This window comes from Mastomys coucha, unplaced genomic scaffold (genome assembly GCF_008632895.1).
Source record: "Mastomys coucha isolate ucsf_1 unplaced genomic scaffold, UCSF_Mcou_1 pScaffold11, whole genome shotgun sequence".
Taxonomy (NCBI): domain Eukaryota; kingdom Metazoa; phylum Chordata; class Mammalia; order Rodentia; family Muridae; genus Mastomys; species Mastomys coucha.
In genome coordinates this window covers 14,098,588-14,119,578 of record NW_022196893.1, presented here as the reverse complement: position 1 = coordinate 14,119,578, position 20,991 = coordinate 14,098,588, and the positions used below count along the sequence as shown (strand labels likewise).

Here is a 20,991-nt window from a genome sequence, read left to right as displayed (position 1 = left end):
CACACACACACACACACACACACACACACACACACAAGCTTCCAGATTTACTTTTGAGAATGTTTTTCCCAGATTGGTCATGAGCTGTTCATACACGATGCCACACCCTGTCCAGAGTATAGAAAAGCTGGGCATGAGGCCACCAACAGCTGCCCCTCCCTCTGCCTGTGCCGTTCTGTCCTCTGGTTCCCCTCTGAGGCATGTACCGTGCACAGAGTTCCAGGAAATCAGGTAGGAAGAGGACTGTTCTGGAGCCTGGACAGTGAGAACTGTTGGGCCTGTGCAGGTTCAAGCATGCGCCTTTTAAAAGTCAGATAAATGTATGAGTCACATGCTTATGGAAGATTCAAAAAATAACAGCTAAAGAGCACTGAGCCAAAGGCAGTTGCCAAGGCTGTGGACAGGAGAAACCCCAGAGCACTCACTGCTGAGTTCAAGGCCAGCCTGGTCTACATAGTAAAGTCCAGGCTAGCCAGGACTACAGAAAGACAAAATCAAACAAGTAGTCAAGCAAGCCATGGCAAGCCTGGCACAGTGGCACGTCTAAGAGTAACCTAGGCAACCTCAAAGGGCCCAGTTCAGAAGGAAACACAAATGCCCACTGCGAAGAAGTTTCAGTGGCCCACGTATGCAAGCGAGGCATGCATGGATGCGCCTGTGTGGGCCCCTCCCTCCCTTTTTTCTCTACCTCTGCCAGCCACACACATGCACATGGATGAGCACGGGCACACCCAGACAGCCATAGCTCTCACATGTGAACACTGTGAACAGCGTGTCATAGATGACATAGTCAACCAAGGGGAGGTTGGGTTTGTTTTTTAGGCTGAATTTCATGATAGCGATTTTTACAAAGGACAAAGTAGCTTCTAAACTGTCCGTGGTCAGCAGCCAGTGGAGCGAGTTAGGAGCATGTGCACAGATGGCCAGACAGGACACTTGGGCCCGGCACTCAGCAGGGGCTGACATTGCCCTGGCCCTGCCCAGCACCCAGGCAGAGCTGTTCACAGAGCAGCTCAGACTCAGTTAGGTGACTGACCGCTCGGGGGATTTGAAGGCAGAGCCTTGGTGTGACCAGGTCTCTCCATCTCCTTACCTCATTGGTTAACAAGAGCACTTTTCCCTCAGCACTAGGCTTTCACAGGACTGCAGAGCAGCAGCTCTTCCTAGGCTGCCGAGGCTGCTGCCTGCTTGGGCGGGTGTGCTCAGGCCTCCATCATCAGCATCCTTTGTCTTGGAGTCTAGGGCTCCACTGGAATCCTTGTGAGCTCAGTTTAAGAGCCCTGCTTAAAAGGAGCTGGAGAGATGGCTCAGCAGTTAAGAGCACTTGTTCCTCTGGCAGAAGACCCAGGTTCAGTTCCCAGCACTGCCATCACATGGCAAAGCACCTGTGACCCCATCCATAGGCATATATGTAACATGTGCAACATACATGTACAAAATAAAAATAAATTTTAAAGGAAAAGAGAAGAGGATGGAAAGATAGCTCAGTGATAAAAGCACTGGCTGTTCTTCCAGAGAACCCAGGTTTGGTTCCCAGCATGAATGTGGAGTCTCACAACTGTGTGTAGCTCGAGGGGATCAGAACCCCCCTGCCCCCACCATTCTGGCCTCTGAAGGACCAGGCATGCACATGGTGCACAGACACACATGTGGGTAAGGTGCCCCACATAGCAGCCACAGTGCTCACCCTGGGCTCCTGTCCTACCCCTTGGGAGCATTGAAACAGGGTCATATGGAAATCTGGCAAGGCCCTGCCTCTCCCCTATGTGGATTTCAGGGATTATAGGTGCACAGCACCAGGCCTGCCTACACAGAATTCCCTAAATCCCACAGCACAAGGAAATGTTTCTTGATGTTTGTTTGTTTAGATTTGTCTATTTATTATGTATACAGCATTCTGCCTGCATGTATATCTTCAGGCCAGAAGAGGGCACCAGATCCCATGTGGTTGCTGAGAATTGAACTCAGGACCTCTGAAAGCAGCCAGTGCTCTTAACCTCTGAGCATCTCTCCAGCCTGAGGGACATTTTGAAAGCTTAGTTAGCAGTCTGAAGCCAGAGAAGGACAGTTTCCCATCTTGTAAGCCTTGTGTTCCTCCTAGGTCCACAGAGCTGGATTCAAACTGGTCATGGTTTCAGCTTCGATGCATGCAGGTTGGAGGGAACTCGAATGCTGTAAGTCCCCCAGGCTTGCCCTTTCCTCTTCTCTGTTGAAGCTCAGTTGCCAGGTTTGGGAGGCTCTGGGGGGTAGGGCAAGAAATAGTTCAGTGGGCAGAAGCACCAGGGGCATGTTCATTCAGAAGCATTAGTATGTGCTAGGTGAGGATGTAGAAGAGTGGACATGCCTAAAAGCAATAGGAGGTTTTTACCCTGCCTCTGCCTCCTAAGTGCTGGCATTAAAGGCTTGCACCACCACTGCCTGGCTAAAATCAAAATCTTAATTCTAAAATATTGACTTCCAAAATGTACAATTGCCTTAGATTAGAATTTCTCAACTGTTTTTAATATCCCCAAGCAAAAAGAAGGTAGTAGGTTATTTCAAAGTCATGTTGGGTTCTGTATTTCCTAATGAGAAAAATTAAGTACTAAGAAACACGATCCTGTAGCTAAGTGCTGGCGGTGGTGGCGCACGCCTCTAATCCCAGCACTTGGGAGGCAGAGGCAGGGGGATTTCTGAGTTTGAGGCCAGCCTGGTCTACAGAGTGAGTTCCAGGACAGCCAGGGCTACACAGAGAAAGCCTGTCTTGAAGGGGGGGAATGGGGGGGAGGAAGAAAGAAGAAGAGCCCTAATTCTGTGTTGAGGCACACTGAAGGGTGTGGCCATCAGTAATGAAAAGTTGCCATGTTCATTTTCTAAGACACCATGTTTGTCCCGCTTGGCTTTCCTTTCGAGACTGTGCAGTCCTAGCTGGTCTGAACTCACAGACATATATAGTGAGACCCTACCCCTCACCAAGTCTACAGAGGTGGTTTGGGGGGCAATGGACACGTTCTCAGATCTATTCTGTGTCTGGTTTTTATCAAAATGTTAACATTAGGACCTGAGATGGTTCAGCTTGCCGTGGAGCTAGATGGCCTGGCCTCTGTACCTGGAACCCACTTTCTGGGAGGAGACACTAGAGTCCCCTAAGTTGTCACATGACCTCCACATGCACTTCCCCCAACAATCCATCCATCTGTTGATCAATCAGTAACTGTTAAGTATAAAAATATTGTCACTATATTCGAAGGGATCCTCCTTTTCAATTTTTTTATGACACTTATCTCTTAGTGTGTGCATGTGCTCACATGTTGTGCACATGCCCTGGTGCATGTGTAGAGGTGAAAGGACAACTTGCCAGAGCCAAATCTCTCTTCCCCGAGAGTCTCAGGGATTGAACTCAGGTTATCAGGCTTTGCAGCAGGTTCCTTTACCTACTGAGCCCCCTCACTGGCCCAAGGGATCCCCTCTTGCAAGGAGAGTTTATTTTAGAACTTTGGTGATGTCTACTTTCATTTTCCCTTGACTTTTTAAGCCCCTCGTTCAGAAGCATGCCATCCATGAGGTCAGAGGTCTTGTGGTATTTCTGTTAATTTGCTTGCCTTCCTCTGTAGTCTTCCTTCTTCCACCAACATGGGTGTGCCACCAAGGATACCAACGCCAAGTACAACAGCCGTGCGGCTCAGCTCTACAGGGAGAAGATCAAGACCCTGGCTACCCAGGCTACCCGCAGGCACGGCACCGATGTGAGTCCCTTTAGATGGAGTTCATTTGGTAAAACATTTTGTAATCTCTCTGAAGTCTCCTGCAAGGAGCCCAGGGTATGGTGGACCCTCGTGATGGGACAGGAAGGGCTCAGCTTTGTCAGTTCAATTTGTGACCCGCATCAGCAGGGTATTCTTCAGTGACAGGGTCCAAAGTGGGAGGGCGAGGGGATGAGGAGATAAGGAAGCTGAGGGGCTAGGTGATGTTGCACAAGCTGTGTCTTAGGCCGAGCAAGTTTATTATACAGCATCTTATATATAATCTGCAGGGCAAATGTGACAGCTCAGCAGAAGGCTACCATACAGTGGAGCAAAATCAGCAGGAAGCTAGTCAAGCAGTGTTGCACAAGGGAACACAGGGTGTCTCAAGTGTGTCACTGACTGAGCTCACAGCGACCTTGGGACCGATGACCACAGCCCTTTAGGGGGCAAGAGTTGAGCTTCCAGGAGCTGAAGTCACAGGTCCTCTAAGACTCTGGCCAGGCTGTCACTGAGTGATATGGATTTTAGAAAAGGACCATTCCTTGTCCAGGTCAGCGTAGCCCTCAGCACGCTGGGACACTGACGGTCACTGCTGGGGTTAGGTTCCTTCCAGACTCCCTCACACAGGCAGGTCTCCATTAACTAACCAGTGCATAGCTCTGCTTAATGTGTTTGGAGTTAAAGATGCCTCATTGTAATGAGATGAAGCGGCTGACACACAGTAACATCCCAGCACTCAGGAGGCAGAAGCAGGAGGAATGCAAGCTCAAGCCCAGCCTGGACTATGAAATCCTCTCTCAGGAGACAAAAATAAGTAGACAGGATGGCTCACAGCTAGGATCCTGGTTACTCAGAAGGAAAGGGCAGGGAGAACACTTCAATTGTGAGGCCTGTCTGATCTACATGGTGAATTCTAGGCCAGTCAGGGTCTTGAAAATGAAAACCATTCAATCCGTAAATAAAAGGATAACCTCATTCAACGGGCTTAAGCTCGGCGATAGAGTGCTTGTCACCTAGTATGAGGAAGGCACGAGGCTTCAACTTCATGCTTCAGAAAAGTCAGTATGTTAATTTCCAGCCCTGTTTGCTATGTACTGGATGTGCGTGCCCAGTGACTGCGCACAAGCAGGGCAGAGCAGGAAGGTGCATCTCAGCCCTAGGGGGCTTCTCCGCCCTCGCCCTGAGGCCATGCTTAACGTGCAAGGCACCGGGAGAATAGAAAGTATGCCCATAAGTAAGCACCCCTGAGCGGGGCACGGGACAGTATGCCCGACTCAGCCTCACCCAGTAACATGCTCTTCTCATAGCGCGTTTTTTGCTGCATGTCTGGAGATGGATTAAAAACCTCAGGAATGCTGAGTTGAGGTCGAAAGTGACTTCAGTGTGGAAGAAAAATCGGGTGTGAAATCCAGGCTGAGCCAGGGCATGGTGGTTTAGATCTGCCCTTACATCTTAACGTCCTAGGGGTGTGGAACTTTCTGGAACGATCCCTTCTTCCCACAGTGTGCTCAGGGCCCTGTATGGACACTCTCCAGTGTTGTGTGTGAGGGACTAGCCGCAGGTCGGCCGAAAGCTCCGTAGGGGCGTGGGGAGAGAGTACCTGGCTAAGGTCAGCTCTGTTTTCCTTCCAGCTGTGGCTGGACAGCTGCTCGGCTCCACCTGTGTCCCCTCCTCCAAAGGAGGAGGATTTTTTTGCCTCTCAAGTCTCACTGGAGGTAAGTTTGCAGCTTTGTTCTCAAGGTTTATTTTCAATTGTGTGTATGTGTGTAAGGGGCAGTGTATGCATGTGGGTATGGTACCCATGGAGTCCAGAAGAAGGCATCAAATCCCCAGGAGCTGGAGTTACAGGCAGTTATGAGCCGCCCCACCTAGGTTCTCAGGTCCTCTGCAGGAGCATTGCAAGCTCTCCGCCACTGAGCAGTCTCTTCTGCCCTCCCTCAACTAATTTACAATGCACTTATTCTGAAAGTTAAAACAAGTGTGCGTTTGAGATGTTTCAGTAAGATACAGGCTAGGTTCAGGTTTGAGAGTCTAAGACGAACCCATGTGTATCTTGAGTCATCACTGTAGTGTGTACAGACAGAAGACTCTAAACAGAAGTGCATCAGAACACACACCCCACCCCGAGAAAGCAGACAGTGACAGCTTAGCTCAGCAAGCACTGCCAGCATCTGACCTTGGTTTCTGAAAACTTACTGATGTATATGTGTGTCTGTGTGTGTGCATGTGTACAGTGTTCACACCCGGTGCCTGCAGAAGCCAGCAGAGGACATCACATCCCCTGGAGCTGGAGTCCCAAGTAGTTGTGAGCTGCCTGGTGTGGGTTCTGGGAACCAGACCTGAGTCCTCTGTGGGGCAGCCAGTGTTGTTAACTGCTGAGCCGTCTCTCCAGCCCCTCGGCGCTGGTTTCTAATTCCCATCTTCCAGCAGAGGAGCCAGGACTATCTGTAGAAAACAGCTGCTGAGGTTTCTGGGCCATATGTGCAGACCATCTAGAACTAGAAAATGAGGGTGCAGCGAGAGAACTGGCAAGCTGTGTCCACAGGACTCAGGCCGCTCGCAGAGTCTCCCAGTGATCAGAGCTAGGCAGTCCAAACCAAAGTCTTGGTGCTGAGTTACCACCCAGGAGTTCAGGTGACCTCTCTGAGTATACAGTGGATAGGGGCAGAGCAGGTCTTTCTCACAGATCCTAACGTGTGTGGGAGTCCTTAGGAAGTGGAGCTCAGCTGGCAGGTCCTACGGGGGGATACTACCCAAGACCAGAAAGGAAGGGAACTGACCCACATTACCTTATGAGGGTCAGGGGACTGTCTCCATCCAGTGTTGTCACATTGACACTGGCAAGGAAAGAACTAGGCTGCTATAAAGCACTGGACAGCACCCTTCAAAAGTTTCAAGGCCATGAGAAATTGTCACAGCTACAGGGGCAGGTGACCTCCCTGGCCCAGAGCCCCCAAACCCTGAAGAGAGGAAGGTTGGAGCCCTGCAGAGCCTTGCATGCCGAGGTGTGCAGCTTCCCACTCTGACAGGTGTACAAGACTTTTTATTGCCAGAGGAGGTTGGGTGCATAGAAATGTTCTGTATGGACTGGATCAGGTTTCCATAAATCTGAAATTATTCCAGCTGTGCATGGTAGTGTACATCTATAAGCCCAGCACTAAGGAAGCAAAAGCAAGCAGATCTCTGTAGGCTTGGGGCCAGCCTAGTCTATAAAGTGAGTTTGAGGCTGACTGGCCAGGGCTACATAGCAAGATCCTATCTCAAAACAACGACAAAAATTCCAAGATTTACCCCTAGAAGGGAGGAGCCTGGGAATGCAGCTCAGTTGGTCGTGTACTGGCTAGACCAAGCACAGGGACCCGGGTTCTATCCCCAACACTACACAAACTAGGTCTTGGTCATCTGTAATCCAGTCTGTAATCCCTGGGAAGGTGAAAGGAGAAAAGGCAGCAGTTCAGGTCACCTTCTACCACAGTCCTGAGCTCTAGGCCAGTCTCAAGTTCATGAGACTCCGTCTCAAAAGAAGTAAAAAGAGGTAGGTGTGTGTGTGTGTGTGTGTGTGTGTGTGTGTGTGTGTGTACAGATGCGCATGCTCAGAACCTCCCCAACCCTCTCCCACCCCCCACCCCAACCCCCCCGCACTGCTAACCTCCCACCCCCATGCTGCTTAGTGGGCAGTCCTTGCTTCCTGCTAGCTAATGGCTTCTCTCACCGGCTACAGGTCAGTGGTACTGTGCAGGCATCTGCCCGGTCAGAGCCAGCCTCCTCAACACCAAGGGGCTTGGAAGCCACTCCAGAAAAACATGAAGGTGGGTCCTGTGGAGTCACCCTAGAGCAATGTCCTGAAGTGTGGACTTTTATAACTGGAAAACAAGATTTTAGGATTCTTTTTCAAATTTAATTGGTTTTGTTTTTGTTTTTGTTTTTAGTTGGTTGGTTTTCTTAAGCATTGTCTCCTTGTGTAGCTGTAACTGGCATAGAACTCTCTTGTGTAGACCAAGTTGGCCGTAAATTTGCAGAGATCCAGTTGCCTGTGCCTTCGTAGTGCTGAGATTGAAGGCATGCATCCCCATGCCTGGTAAGATTTCAGTTTTAAAACTGATAAATATTTTGCCAGGCGGTGGTGGCGCATGCCTTTGATCCTAGCACTTGGGAGGCAGAGGCAGGCAGATTTCTGAGTTCGAGGCCAGCCTCGTCTACAGAGTGAGTTCCAGGACAGCCAGGGCTACACAGAGAAACCCTGTCTCAAAACCACCCCTCTCCCCAAAAAAACAGCTGATATTTCACAGTTAATAAGTCACATATACTTGGTGGCTATATTATAGAACCTTATTTATTTATTGGTTTTTGAGGCCAAGTTTCACGTAGCCTGGGCTGTCAGAAAATTCACTAGATTGCTGAGTATAACTCAAGTCTTGATCCTCCCAGCTCTACCCCGAGTGCTTAGATTACAAGTGTGCACTGCCACACCCGACTGTGTATTTATTATAAATGTGTTGTCAATCACATGCATTAGAAATGACCTAAGTGGTGTGTATAGCTGCCCCTTCTGTCTTAAAACTGAGCATCTTTCATAGGCTGAAATGTTAGAGTAAATTAACAATAAAATATACTTTGACAGCAAAGCAGTGAACGTGGATATGGGAAACAGGAAGGACACGTGCTGGCTTGTGGAGGCTCAGTACCAGCCCTTGGGTCGGAGACTCAGTTAGACAGTGTCTGGAATGGATTGAAGTCAGTGCTGTCTGTCATGGGAAGGGTGGTAGGAGAGAGCGGCCCCAGCAGCCACAGCGCAGATACCTGTTTCCTGGGAGAGACGTGGACAGTCCGGCTGATTTTCATCTATGGCTTACACCTGTGGATTTCTTTCTGCACGCTGTGATTGAGCCAGTCCACCTGGCACCTTCCCCTACTCCCACCATGCCTTCTCTCCTGGGGATGCAGCTCCAGGTGCTGTCAGTGGCCATGCCCAGCACGGCTGCTTTCTGTACTTTGTCCCAGGCCTAGCACAGCACGCCCTGTTCTGGACATGGCTGCACCCTGTGGATTGCGTGTGACATGTCCCAGTGGAGGAGAATGTGCAGTACATGTGCCCTTGGGAGCACAGTACCTCACTGTAAACTGAGGCCAGGGTGGTGGCACATGCCTACTGTCTCAGCACTGGGGTAAAGGCAGGAAGAGCAGTGTTCAGTGTCATCCTTGGCTGCATGGGGAGGTCAAGGCCAGCCCAAGCTATATGAAACTCTGTCCAAAACAATTACAAAATAGAACAGTGAACAGTATCAGTTGAAAAAAACCACTAATTTTCATTCTATAAAACCAATGTTTTAAAAATGCATTTGCATTTAGTAGACACCTCCCCCCCCACCCCCCAAGATGGACCTCACGTATGCTCTATTGCTAAGGAGGCGTGTGAATTTCTGGTTGTCCTGCCTCCACCTCCTAGGCTCCTGAGGCCGTGGGAGGACACCAACACAGGGCTCTTTTTTTTTTGGTTTTTCGAGACAGGGTTTCTCTGTGTAGCCCTGGCTGTCCTGGAGCTCACTCTGTAGACCAGGCTGGCCCCGAACTCAGAAATCCACCTGCCTCTGCCTCCCAAGTGCTGGGATTAAAGGCATGTGCCACCACTGCCTGGCAACATAGGGCCCTTACAGCGCTTCTAAGTCAAATTGCTTATGACGAGGCTCATGGGGAGGGAGGTGACTGAACCAGGGGACTACTTGGATAGGGGAATGACTGCCATGCTTTGCAGCATCTTAGCATACTCATAGCTGTTAGCACTGATTGTCTAATAGCAGAGAGCTTTCAAATATGTCTCCCAGAGAGAGGTGGCAATGTTTGATATGATACATGACCACTGCACACTGTACACATGTGTTGAAGTATTACAGTTTGTTTCATAAATACATGTTTAGTATATGTCAACCTAAAAGAAAAATATATTTTAAAAAATGAACATGGTGGCCAACACCTTTAATCCAGCACTCAGGATGCAGAGGCAGGGATATCTGTTGAGTTCGAGGCCAGCCTGGTTTACAGAGTGAGTTCTAGGACAGCCAGGGCTACACAGAGAAATCCTGACTCAAAAAAAAATAAACAAAATGGGGCAGGGGAAATAATAATAATAATAATAATAATAATAATAATAATAATAATATCATCCACATGGTGGCTCACGCCTTTAATTCCATCACTCTGAGTTTGGGCAGCCTCGTTTCCCTAGTAAAACAATGGTGGGGTTGTAGCTCAGTAATAGCACTGGTGTGGCGTGTGCACCGTCAACAGCTGTAATGATGGAATAGACCATGGAGCTGCAAAGCAAGGGGACAGACCTGGTAAGGTAAGAAACATAGAAGCCACATGAAATCTCCCACACTCAGAGGACTTGCCAAGAGCGTTTTCTACATTAACATCAGCGTTTCACACTTTCAGGTGGGCCAGGCCAAGGGCCAAGTGTGGAAGGTCTGAACACCCCTGGGAAGGCTGCACCAGGTAATATGCTCAGGGCCCTGTGTCCATCTTTGATTCTGCATCTCCGTCAGTTCGTAGAGTGATCCAACTTCCTAACGGAACCTATTCCTGAGTTTTATCAGGCAAAGCTGCTTTTCCATGTAGCCAGTGTGGCTGTGTACCTTAAAAGGCTGGTTCACAAACATGCCCACACTAAGCCAAGCTCAGAGACCCACATACCCTTCATCAGGAATCCCACACTTGTCATGAACTTCAAAGATAGTGTCTTATTTTTAAGGAATAATAATCGGATATTGATATATATATATATTTGTATTAGAAAGTAGTCATATCAATGGAAAATAACTAAATCTTGTGGTTATTTTCATCACCTGTCAAACTCCTCAGAGTTGGGAAACAGATGCAGAAGGAGTCTAAAGCAGAGCAATGGAAACAGAGTTTCCTGTGGGGTCCTTCACACCTGACTTCACCCCTGGGGTACTTCACACCTGACTTCACCCCTGGGGTCCTTCACACCTGGGGTCCTTCACACCTGACTTCGCACCTGGGCATCCTTCACACCTGACTTTCTGAGCTAGTGTATCCTCAAGACCGCAGTGGGGGATTTACATGCTTTTTTTCCCCCTACCATAGAGGCCCTTGAGGATGTGTGTGTGTCTGTGTGTGTCTGTCTGTGTGTGTATGGTGTTGGAATGGAACCAGAGATTCATGTATACTAGGCAAGGGCTCTGCCACTGAGCTCTACCCCCAGCCCAAGATTTTATCTTTCCCAGGTCACTAAAACATAATTCTAAAGCCAGAATGTATAGCTGTCGACTGAGGGTGATGCAGAAAGTGATAATTTAAAGGAACTCTATACAGTGTGTGTTTCTGTGAAATGTTGATAAAGAAGGTCTTAGTGGAAAAGAGGCAGCTACTGAATGACAAGGTGCTTCCGGTGTCTCGTCTCGAGGCTGATGTACGGTCTGTGCATGAGTCAGTAAGCAAAGCCCAGCCATGAGTGAGTGCCACACAGTGCTGGGCTGGGCTTTTAAGGAGCTGGTTAGACCTCAAGGTAGAGCTCCTGCCTACGCTGCAGCTGGGCATTGATTGTCAGTGCCACAGAGCAGTGGTGATGGTCGTGATGATGATGGGATGGTCATGACGATGATGGGATGAAGATATGATGGAGGTAGTAGTGAATGTGGTGGTGGAGGAGGAGGTAGTAGTGATGTTGATGATGGTGGAGGAAGTGGAGGTGGTGATGGTGGTGGTGGTGGAAGAGGAGGAGGAGGTGGTAGAGATGATGGTGGTGTATGCACGGGGTAGAGTAAAGAACAGACAACATGACCACTCCACGGTTTGGTTAAGGGAAAGGTTTTATGACTAAGAACGAGAACGTCCGAGGAATCTGGAAGAGATCAGGGCAAAGTGGAAAAGAAATAGACTGGACATGTCCAGAGCTATCTGCAAGAAAAGGGTGACTCGTGCACAGGAGCAAGCAAAAGGAAAGAAAGCCAGAGCTAGACAGTTAGTATATTGACCTCAGCAAGAATCTGAGGGAAGATGGGGTAGGGGCTCAGAAATGTCTAACAAGTACTTGAGGGACTGAGGAAGCCTGGAGACCGACCCCACATGGGCTTTCCTATGCAGACACAGGTCAATGGAGGAGCCATGTCCCTTCCGCCAGAGGAAAGGGAAATGACTCCTTTAGGCAACCGGGGGTCAGTTTTATACTGGCTTTTATCTGACCTCCAAAAATCTTCTTGTAGTCCAGTTTGAGCTCCTTTCTGTGGTGGTGGTGGTGGTGATGATAATGGTGACAATGATAATGAAGATGACAGTAAGAATGTGTTTTTATAATTTGGTGACAGAGCACTTGCCTAACATGCATAAGGCCCTGTGGTCTAACCCTAGAACAAAAGCACACACAAAGAAAATTAGGATCATGGACATAGTCCAGCAGTACTGTGCTTTCTTATAAGTATTCCTTAGGCCCTGTGTTTAGTCCCTAACACAGAAATCAAAGACAGACAGGGCACAGTAAATTACCTGGTCACTGCAGCATTGGAGTAGCAGGAAGGTTCTTGTCAGAAGTGGGCTTGTCACATCAGGCCATGCCCTGGCACATGTAATCCACAGACAGTGTAGTCACCTTGTCGACTTGATAAGGCTGCAGAGGGGAATGGAACCTGTCCACATGGGGCCGGGGACCTGTGGTTTTTTGTTTTTGTTTTTGTTTTTGTTGTTTTGGTTTTTCAAGACAGGATTTCTCTGTGTAGCCCTGGCTGTCCTGGAACTCACTCTGTGGACCAGGCTGGCCTTGAACTCAGAAATCCGCCTGCCTCTGCCTCCCAAGTACTGGGATTAAAGGCATGCGCCACCACCGCCTGGCTTGGGAGCTGTAGTTTTTAATCAGGTCGGTGTGATCTGAGGGCTGAAATCAGGCTCTCACTGTCACCCCTTGGCAGCCTTCACCTGGGAGCAAATTACAGAGTTTGCCAGAAACTGTCTGGAGCCCCAGCTGGACAGAGCTTAGATGGCATGTGGTGTGACAGTGCTTCCTGTGGCCACACACAGAGAGCAAACAAGGCTCGGGTGGGAGGAGAAACTAAGAGGCTACAAGCAGCAGAAAAGGCGTCCAAAGAAACCACAGGAACAGGGCTGGAGACATGACACAGGGGAAGAGCGTTGACTGCTCTTGCAGAGGACCCGAGTTCAGTTCCCAAGCTGAGAGCTCACAACCGTCTCTAACCCTGCTCTCAGGCACTCTGGTGCCTTCCTCTGGCCCGTGAGTACCAAGCACACAAATGTAGACAGGTATATACGCAGGCAGATGACCCCACCCAAGAAGAAATCACAGAACAGGATGGCCCCTCTGCTGAGCAGCACAGTAAGTATTGGAGGGCTGGCATCAAGTCATGTCACATTTACAGAGGAAGGGCCCCAGGCCCAGGCCCCTAGGAGTTTTTGATGCATATAATTGAATAGGAGAGATTATTCCTTTTTTTTTTTTTTTGTATTGCATTTTATTTATCTGAGGAGGGTACATACCATGGCCCTGGGGTCAACGTCAGGTGGTCAGGCTTGGCAGCAAGCTGCTTGCTGAACCATCTCACAGAAGAGCGTTTTGTTAAACTGCTGTGGGAAAGCGCCTCCTGGGAGCTCGGGTTCTGTAGTGTTGAGAAGTCTGCTCTGAGGGGCGTGCTGCATGGCCACACCTTGACCCTGTACTGACACCCTAGCCCGAGAACACGCAGACATGAGCTTTCTAGACCACAAACAAACAAGGCACATTTACGCCACTCACTAGAACGGAGAAGCCATGTAGGATTTCTATATATCTGACTTGAATTTTTTTTTTTTAAGCAGAGGTTTCATCCATTATAAAAAAGAAGCCAAGTCAAGCAAAAAAAGGAGTAAGTATCACGTTATGTAAAAATATACAGGAGCCTCTCGGACTAGAAATGTGCTGCCTCCTGTGCTTGGGAGTCAGAGGCAGCCAGGGCTACACAGTGAGACCCTGTCTCAAAAAAACAAAAACAAAAAAACCTACATTGAGATTCCATCTGACCCTAATCAGAACAGTGTTCTCATTTATTTTGAGCCACAATATAATTAATGGTTTTTTGTTCAATGAGATGAGTTAAATTATACCTAGTACTTTCTAGAATGCATGTGTCTTAGGCAGGGTTTCTATTACCACAGTGAAACACCATGACCAGAAAGTGGGTTTATTCAGCTCACACTTCCAGATTTCTGTTTGTATTGAAGGAAGTCAGAACTGGAACTCAAACACAGCGGAACCCGAGGCAGGAACTGCTGCAGAGGCCATGGAGGAGTGCTGCTTACCGGCTTGGTCCACCTGCTTTTTTATAGAATCCCAGGACCACCAGCTCAGGGGTGGCTCCACCCACAATGGGCCCACCCCTGTTGATCACTAATTGAGAAAATGCCTTACAGCTGGATCTCATGGAGGCCTTTCCTCAAATGAGACTCTTTCCTCTCTAATAACTCTACCTTGTGTCAAGTTGACACACAACCAGCTGACACAGCATGTTTAACCTTGTTTTTCTCCTGCTTGTGACTCTGAAGATATCTGTGTCATGTGAGCATCAGAGAGGATGATGGTTTTATGAATCATTTTCCATTAAGGCGATGCTCTGCAGTGTCATTCCTGCAGGCAGGGCTTGGGGTGGGAGTACCCTCGCTTTCCCACACTGCCCCTCACCCACTCCAGCCACACCTCACTAGGTGGTCCTGGCTAATGCCTTGAGTCAATGAACCCCATTGTGCCTCCTTCTTTCTCCCCTGAGTGTGCTAAGGACACTGCCAGCCTCACAGACCAGAGAGGACTAACTGCTTGTCACAGGCCAGGCAGCTCACACAGACCTCAGAGTACACAGATGCAGGGACAGCTCTGAACTGCCCAAGATAGAATAAAATCTTATATGTCTTGCAGCTTGGAGCCAAAAAAGGAAGCTTGGGAGCCCAGAAACTGACAAATACATCCTTCACTGAGATCGAAAAGCAAGCACAGGCTGTGGACAAGAGGAAGGAGCAGGAAGACCTGGCCAGGGGCGCCCCAAAGGAGGAGTCTATGTGAGCACCATTTGCTTTTTCTAACACACCTTACTAGGGAGAGCTGCGTCCCTGCCTTGACGGACGTGGTTTGTTTTCCAAATACCTTGAATTTTTGTTGAGTGTGCTATGCAGGGTGTAGTTTCATGAAAGTTTGTGTCATACAGACTTTTGGGTTGGAAGGGACAGGGCTGGTGGTTCTGGGGAGCAGCAGTGGTCCATTGGGGAGCCATGGGCAGGAAGAGCAGATGGGACACGATGTCAGGGAAATGCCCCTTCTTACCCATGAAGACAACTGTGACAGAAAAGACAGGTTAGGGCAGTGTCTCCACCTGAGCTGCCCCAAGTCAGGTACTGAGTGAGGTGCAGAAAGGCAGATCACCAGAGGCTGATGTCCTCTGGCCATTAACTTTCTCTTGCTATTCTGGGGCCAAAAGCTGATAGCTTCAAGCAGTTAACTTCTGAGCCTGGTCTACGGAGTGAGTTCCAGGAAAGCCAAGGCTACCCAGAGAAACCCTGTCTTGAAAAAAAGAAAAAAGAAAAAAAAAGAAACTTAGTTACTTGGGCTCTTTTCTCTTTGAGTCATGGAAGAGAGGAACTCCAGGTGAGAGGCTTGGGAGTTTAAAGCAGTAGTTCATGTCATAGATCAATAATGAATTACAGCAGAATTTTTACATGTCTTCCCATTAACACTAGTACTTGACTGAACATTCCTTATTTATTTTCTAGCTCCGTACGTTCATTATAAGTTTGAAGCAATAGTTTTTGTCACAAGTTAGCACAGTTTTGTCAAGAGACAAATCATCTGCCTTGTCTTATTATTTTGAAGTCTTGTATAAATAAAATAGCCCATCATTTATTTTCTGCCCTTGCACCTACAATAAAATTGCCCATTCCCAGTTTATGGCCTTTAGTTGCCAGACAGTGGCCTCATTCCTAACCTAGAAGGAATGTTTTCCTTGATCGTAAATTTGTCCCAAGCCTGTTTTCTTTCCCTAGTGCAATTAGCCTGTGGCACATGAAGGTTTACAGAGCTCTATTTGCAGCTTTTATTCTATAGGGGGCTTGAGATTACTTATATTAATTTAGGAATTCTATAAAATCATTATCAGAAATTATGAGACCATCAATTCATCTATACAGCATTACTACATGAGAGTACATCTGCATGAAGATCTGTAGGAAATTTGCCCAGTACGGTGGGCTGATGCCCAGGCTGTGGAGTTGTGGCAACAGAGGCATCTCAGCAGTGAGAAGCAGTCCTGGGATATCTCAGAGCACACCCATTGCAGCCATGCATAATGGCAGGCCATCTCCAGAAACCTCACTTGTTTGCCATAGCCTTTCCTAGATGACCTCTGTCATGTCCTTTGGGGGTATCGAACAACCCTTTCACAGGAATCGCCTAAGACCATCAGAAAACAGATATTTATATTACAATTCATAACAGTACAAAATTACAGTTATAAAGTAGCAACAAAAATAATTTTAAAGTTGGGGGTCACCATAATATGAAGAACTGTTTGAAAGGTCACAGCATTGGGAAGGCTGAGAACCACTGGGCTAGTGGTACAGTGCATACCCTAGCGTGCAGAAGGGCTCACACAGAGAGACTGTCAGGAATGCTGGTAGCATACAAATGATTGTAATATTGTTAGTAGCAATGGGAAAACAATGAGGCTCAGTGTATAACTCAGTTGTAGAGCACTTGCCTAGCCTATACAAGAGCATTCACAGCATGAGCCCCAGATGGGCAGAGTAAAAGGAGCCTGAATGTGTCTCCTGGTGACTAAGGACCTGGTGGGTCTTCACAGTTCAATTTGATTGAACTATGAAAAGAATGAATACATGGCTGTACTTTGAAAGTTTATGCATAGAAGCCATACACAAAACTGCATAGTGTATGATTCTACCCACAGGAAACATCCAACAAGATCACAGAGGTAGAGGCTGAGGGGGCAGATGGGTATTGCCAAAGCAGAGGGAAAACAGCAGGGCCCTGTGGGGTTTTTTTTGTTTGTTTGCTTTTTAGAAATTTATTTGTATGTGCATATACACACACATACTTAAAATCACTGCCTGTGTGGAGGTCAAAGGACATGCAGGAGTAGATTTTCGGTCTATCATGTGGGACCCAAGGATTACCTCAGGCTGTCATACTCAGCAAACTCTTCCCCTTCTGTCCAGGGAGCTGCACTGGACCATCTTCTGTGCACTGTTTTTCTGTAAATTATCTCCAATGGAATCCTGTCTCTGTCTTCCATAGAGTCTTGTTTCTGTGTGGACTGTCTTCCGTGGTCTCTTGTTTTTGTGTGGACTTTCTTTGGAGTCTTGTCTCTGTGTGGACTGTCTTCCATGGTCTCTTGTTTCTGTGAAGACTGTCTCTTGTGGAGTCGTCTTTCTGTGTAGACTGTCTTCCATGGAGTCTTCCTTGTGTATAGACTGTTTTCCCTGGAGTCCAGTTTCTGTGTGGACTGTCTTCTGAAGAGTCTTGTTTCTGTGTGGACTGTCTTCCATGAAGTCTTGTTTCTGAGTAGACTGTTTTCCCTGGAGTCCTGTTTCTGTGTAGCCTGTTTCTGTGTAGACTGTCTTCTGAAGAGTCTTGTTTCTGTGTAGACTGTCTTCCATAGACTCTTGCTGGTGTGTAGACTGTCTTCCATGGAATCCAGTTTCTGTATAGACTGTCTTCTGAAGAGTCTTGTTTCTGTATAGACTGTCTTCCATGGAGTCTTGTTTTTGTGTAGACTATCTTCCCTGAAGTCTTGTTTCTGTGTGCACTGTCTTTTGTGGAGTCCCATTTTTGTGAGGACTGTCTTATTTCTGTGTGGACTGTTTTCCGTGGTGTCTCATTTCTATATGGACTGCCTCCTATAGAGGCTTCTCGCTGTGAGGACCACCTTCTGTAATGTTCTGGTTTTGTGTGGACTGTCTTGTGTGATGTCCTGTGTCTGTGAGGACTGTCTTCTATGTTGTCCTGTCTCTGTGTGGACTGTGTTCTGTAGTGTTCTGGTTTTGTGTGGACTAATTTGTGTGGTAATTGTTTCCCTGTAGACCATCTCCTGTGGAGTCTTGTTTCTATATGGACTATCTTTTGTGGAGTCTTATTTCTGTGTGGACTAGCCCCTGTGGAGTCTTCTTTCTTTGTGGACTGTCTTTTGTGATATCCTGTTTTTGTGTGGACTGTCTTCTGTAGTGATTGTTTCTGTGTGGAGTCTCTTCTGTAGAGTCTTGGTTTTATGTGGACTTTCTTCTGTGGAGTCTTGTTTCTGAATAGAATGTCTTCTGTGCTGCTTGTGTCAGTGTATATCATCTCCTCTGACATTCTGTTCCTGTGAGGACGGTCTTCCCTGGAGCTTTGGTTCTGCGTGGACTGTTTCCTGTGATGTTTTGTTTCTGTGTAGACTCTCTTCCGTGGAGACTTGTTTTTATATGGACTATCTTTCATGGAGTCTTGTTTCTGTGAAGATGGTCTCCTGTGGAGTCTTGTTTCTATGTAGACTGTCTTCCATGGAGTCTCATTTTTATGTGGACTGTTTTCTGTAGAGTCTTGTCTTTGTGTGGACTGTCTTCTGTGGAGTCTTGTTTCTGGGTGGACTATCTTCTGTGGAGTCTTTTCTCTGTGTGGACTAGTGTCTGTGGAGTTGGAGTCTTCTTTCTGTGTGGACCGTCTTCTGTGATGTCCTGTTTTTGTGTGGACTGTCTTCTGTAGTGATTGTTTCTGTGTGGAGTATGTTCTATAGAGTCTTGGTTTTATGTGGACTCTCTTCTGTGGAGTCATATTTCTGAATAGAATGTCTTCTGTGCTGGTTGTGTCAGTGTGGATCATCTCCTGTGATGTTCTGTTGCTGTGTGGACCGTCTTTCCTGGAATCTTGTTTCTGTGTGGATGGTCTCCTGTAAAATGGTATTTCTGTGTGGACTGTCTTCCATGAAATCTTTTTTTTTTGTGGACTGTCTTCCATGGAGTCTTGGTTTTGTGTGGACTGTCTTCCATGGAGTCTTGTTGTTGTGTGGAATGTCTCCTGTGAAATCTTGTTTCTGTGTGGACTGTCTCCCGTGAAGTCTTCTTTCTGTGTGGACCGTCCTCTGTGATGTCCTGTTTTTGTGTGGACTGTCTTCTGTGGTAATTGTTTCTGTGTCGAGTATCTTCTATTGAGTCTTGGTTTTATGTGGACTCTCTTCTGTGGAGTCTTGTTTCTGAATAGAATGTCTTCTGTGCTGGTTGTTTCTGTGTGGACTGTCTCCTGTGATGTTCTGTTTCTGTGTGGAGTGTCCTCTGTGAAGTCTTCTTTCTGTGTGAACCGTCTTGTATGTTGCTTGTTTCTGTGTGGACTGTCTCCTGGAATATCCTGTTTCTGTGTGGGCTGTCTTCTGGAATGTTCTGTTTCCATGTGGGCTTTATTTTGTGGTGATTGTTTCTGTGTGGAGTATCTTCTGTAGTGATTGTTTCTGTGTGGACTGTCCTCCTTAGAGTCTTGGTACTGTGTGGACTGTCTTCTGTGGAGTCTTGGTTCTGTGTAGACCATCTTTGGTGATGGCCTGTTTCTGCATGAACTATCTTCTAAGGTGCTTGTTTCTGTGTGGTCTGTCTCCTGTGATGTCTTGTTTCTGTGTGGACTGTCTTCTGTGGTGTCCTGTTTCTATGTGGACTGTCTCCTGTGGAATCTTGTTTCTTTGTAGACTGTCTTCCATGTAGTCTTGTGTCTATGTGGATTGTCTTCTGAGGGTCTCTTGTCTTCATGTGTTTCTTATCTGCTTTGGCTGGAATTGTAGTCCACTGTATAATGAAGGGAATAAATAACCCTACTTTGTGAGGTTCTTTCTAGGTTCAGCTTAGATGACATTTATTGAAATTCTGACAACAGTACCTGGAGCATAATAGGAGTTCAATCAGTGTGACCAGCACACAGTGGGTGCTTGGCCAGTGTAACTTGTTCCCATTAGTGCTGATGATGGTTTGCTGAGTGAAACTTAGAGGGTAAGCCCAGATGGTTCGAAGTTGTTATTTCCCTGTTCAGCTCTCAGAACACCAGGGGCAGCACTAACCTGTGTAGACAGACTTCTCTATCACAGGAATGGAGAGTTGACTTGAATTTCTCTCTTTTCATTGGTTTCTGACCTGGGCAGAGGCAGGTTAGCTTGGCTGTTGGGAAGCCTGTGCTGCTGGGGCTTGAGGTAAACTCAGAAGCCTGGTGCTGACAAGAGCTTTGGGAAGTACCCACGCCCTCCTTTGTGTGGTCAAGTGGTTGGAGAGGCAGGACACAGGGGAGAGTAGTATGGGATGTTGGCTACACCCACCTCCCATGTGTCTGCCCTTACGATTCATTGAAAACACATTGATGAGGGCTTGGCTTTAGCTTGTGGGTAGAGACTTGACCAGCTATGCAGGAAGCATCTGGGCAGAGGTGCGTGGTGGGGAGGGAGAGAATGATTTACTTGGGAACCCAATTTGGCAACTTTGTTGCCTTTCTCCAGGACATCATGTGGCTGACCGCCTAACAACTGCACAGACCCGTCTCACCCCTCTGGGAAAGTAAGGGCGCTGTTCTGGAAGCTGATGATTCTAGTGATTGTGACTAGGTACAGTTGAGGAGTCAGTGGAGAGCAGGCAGCATGTCCTGCACTGTCACACTGAAGCCAGTGGACCTGGCAGTGCTTCATCCTGGCTGGCAACGCTGCCTGTTTCTTAACATCCCACAACCCATCCTTGTTTGTTGTTTTTTGAGACAGGGTTTCTCTGTGTAGCCCTGGCTGTCCTGGAACTCACTGCCTCCCAAGTGCTGGGATTAAAGGTGTATGCCACCATGCCCAGCCTAATAAATGGGTTTTTCCCAGTTTTTTAGATTTATTTGTTTGTTTATGAGTGCTCTGTCTGCATGTACACCTGTGTGCCAGAAGAGGGCATCAGATCCCATTACAGATGGTTGTAAGCCACCATGTGGTTGCTGGGAATTGAACTCAGGGCCTCTGGAAGAGCAGTCAGTGCTCTCAACCGCTGATCCATCTCTCCAGCCCCTAATAAATGGTTTTAAAGCTAACGACCTTGGCTGGATAGGTAATGACTGTCCATTTAAATGCTCTCAAAAGCATGATCCATAGAGAGTCCCACAGGAAATTATTTGAAATGCAGATAATGATTTATGTATTTATGAAGTCAATTTTAGCTATATTTTATTTTTTTAATTAAAAAATTAATTGCCCGGGCAGTGGTGGCTCATGCCTTTAATCTCAGCACT

General features: G+C 47.5%; 2 protein-coding genes across 14 annotated transcripts in view; one reads left to right on the top strand and one right to left on the bottom strand.

The window, feature by feature from the left end:
- Nucleotides 1-20,991, top strand: part of Arfgap3 (ADP ribosylation factor GTPase activating protein 3) — a 66,872-nt gene that overhangs the window by 31,431 nt on the left and 14,450 nt on the right. For 8 of the 11 annotated variants that reach the window (XM_031350966.1, XM_031350976.1, XM_031350942.1 and 5 more), the window contains 7 exons: nucleotides 2,102-2,174; nucleotides 3,594-3,725; nucleotides 5,357-5,440; nucleotides 7,447-7,534; nucleotides 10,158-10,217; nucleotides 13,545-13,594; nucleotides 14,638-14,777. In XM_031350966.1, coding sequence (XP_031206826.1) covers nucleotides 2,102-2,174; nucleotides 3,594-3,725; nucleotides 5,357-5,440; nucleotides 7,447-7,534; nucleotides 10,158-10,217; nucleotides 13,545-13,594; nucleotides 14,638-14,777 — 627 coding nt within the window. The remainder of the gene's footprint in view (nucleotides 1-2,101; nucleotides 2,175-3,593; nucleotides 3,726-5,356; nucleotides 5,441-7,446; nucleotides 7,535-10,157; nucleotides 10,218-13,544; nucleotides 13,595-14,637; nucleotides 14,778-20,991) is intronic. The other 3 variants (XM_031350937.1, XM_031350909.1, XM_031350926.1) reach the window with 1 other exon arrangement.
- LOC116076853 (serine/arginine repetitive matrix protein 2-like) lies at nucleotides 9,894-19,924 on the bottom strand. 3 transcript variants are annotated; one of them, XM_031350865.1, is made up of 4 exons: nucleotides 16,902-19,924; nucleotides 15,040-15,272; nucleotides 12,228-12,348; nucleotides 9,894-10,036 (listed from the first exon to the last, which is right to left on the bottom strand). In XM_031350865.1, exon 1 carries the CDS (start codon nucleotides 19,279-19,281, stop codon nucleotides 16,987-16,989), a length of 2,295 nt encoding a protein of 764 aa, XP_031206725.1. In that variant the 5' UTR covers nucleotides 19,282-19,924; the 3' UTR covers nucleotides 9,894-10,036; nucleotides 12,228-12,348; nucleotides 15,040-15,272; nucleotides 16,902-16,986. The 3 variants fall into 3 exon arrangements, with proteins under 3 accessions (XP_031206725.1, XP_031206733.1, XP_031206742.1); XM_031350873.1 differs by lacking the exon at nucleotides 15,040-15,272; XM_031350882.1 differs by lacking the exons at nucleotides 9,894-10,036; nucleotides 12,228-12,348; nucleotides 15,040-15,272 and adding an exon at nucleotides 15,792-16,161.

Excerpts from the sequence above, each read along its gene's own strand:
- LOC116076853 (XM_031350865.1), bottom strand. The coding sequence starts at position 19,281 with ATGGTCTACACAGAACCAAGACTCCACAGAAGACAGTCCACACAGTAC.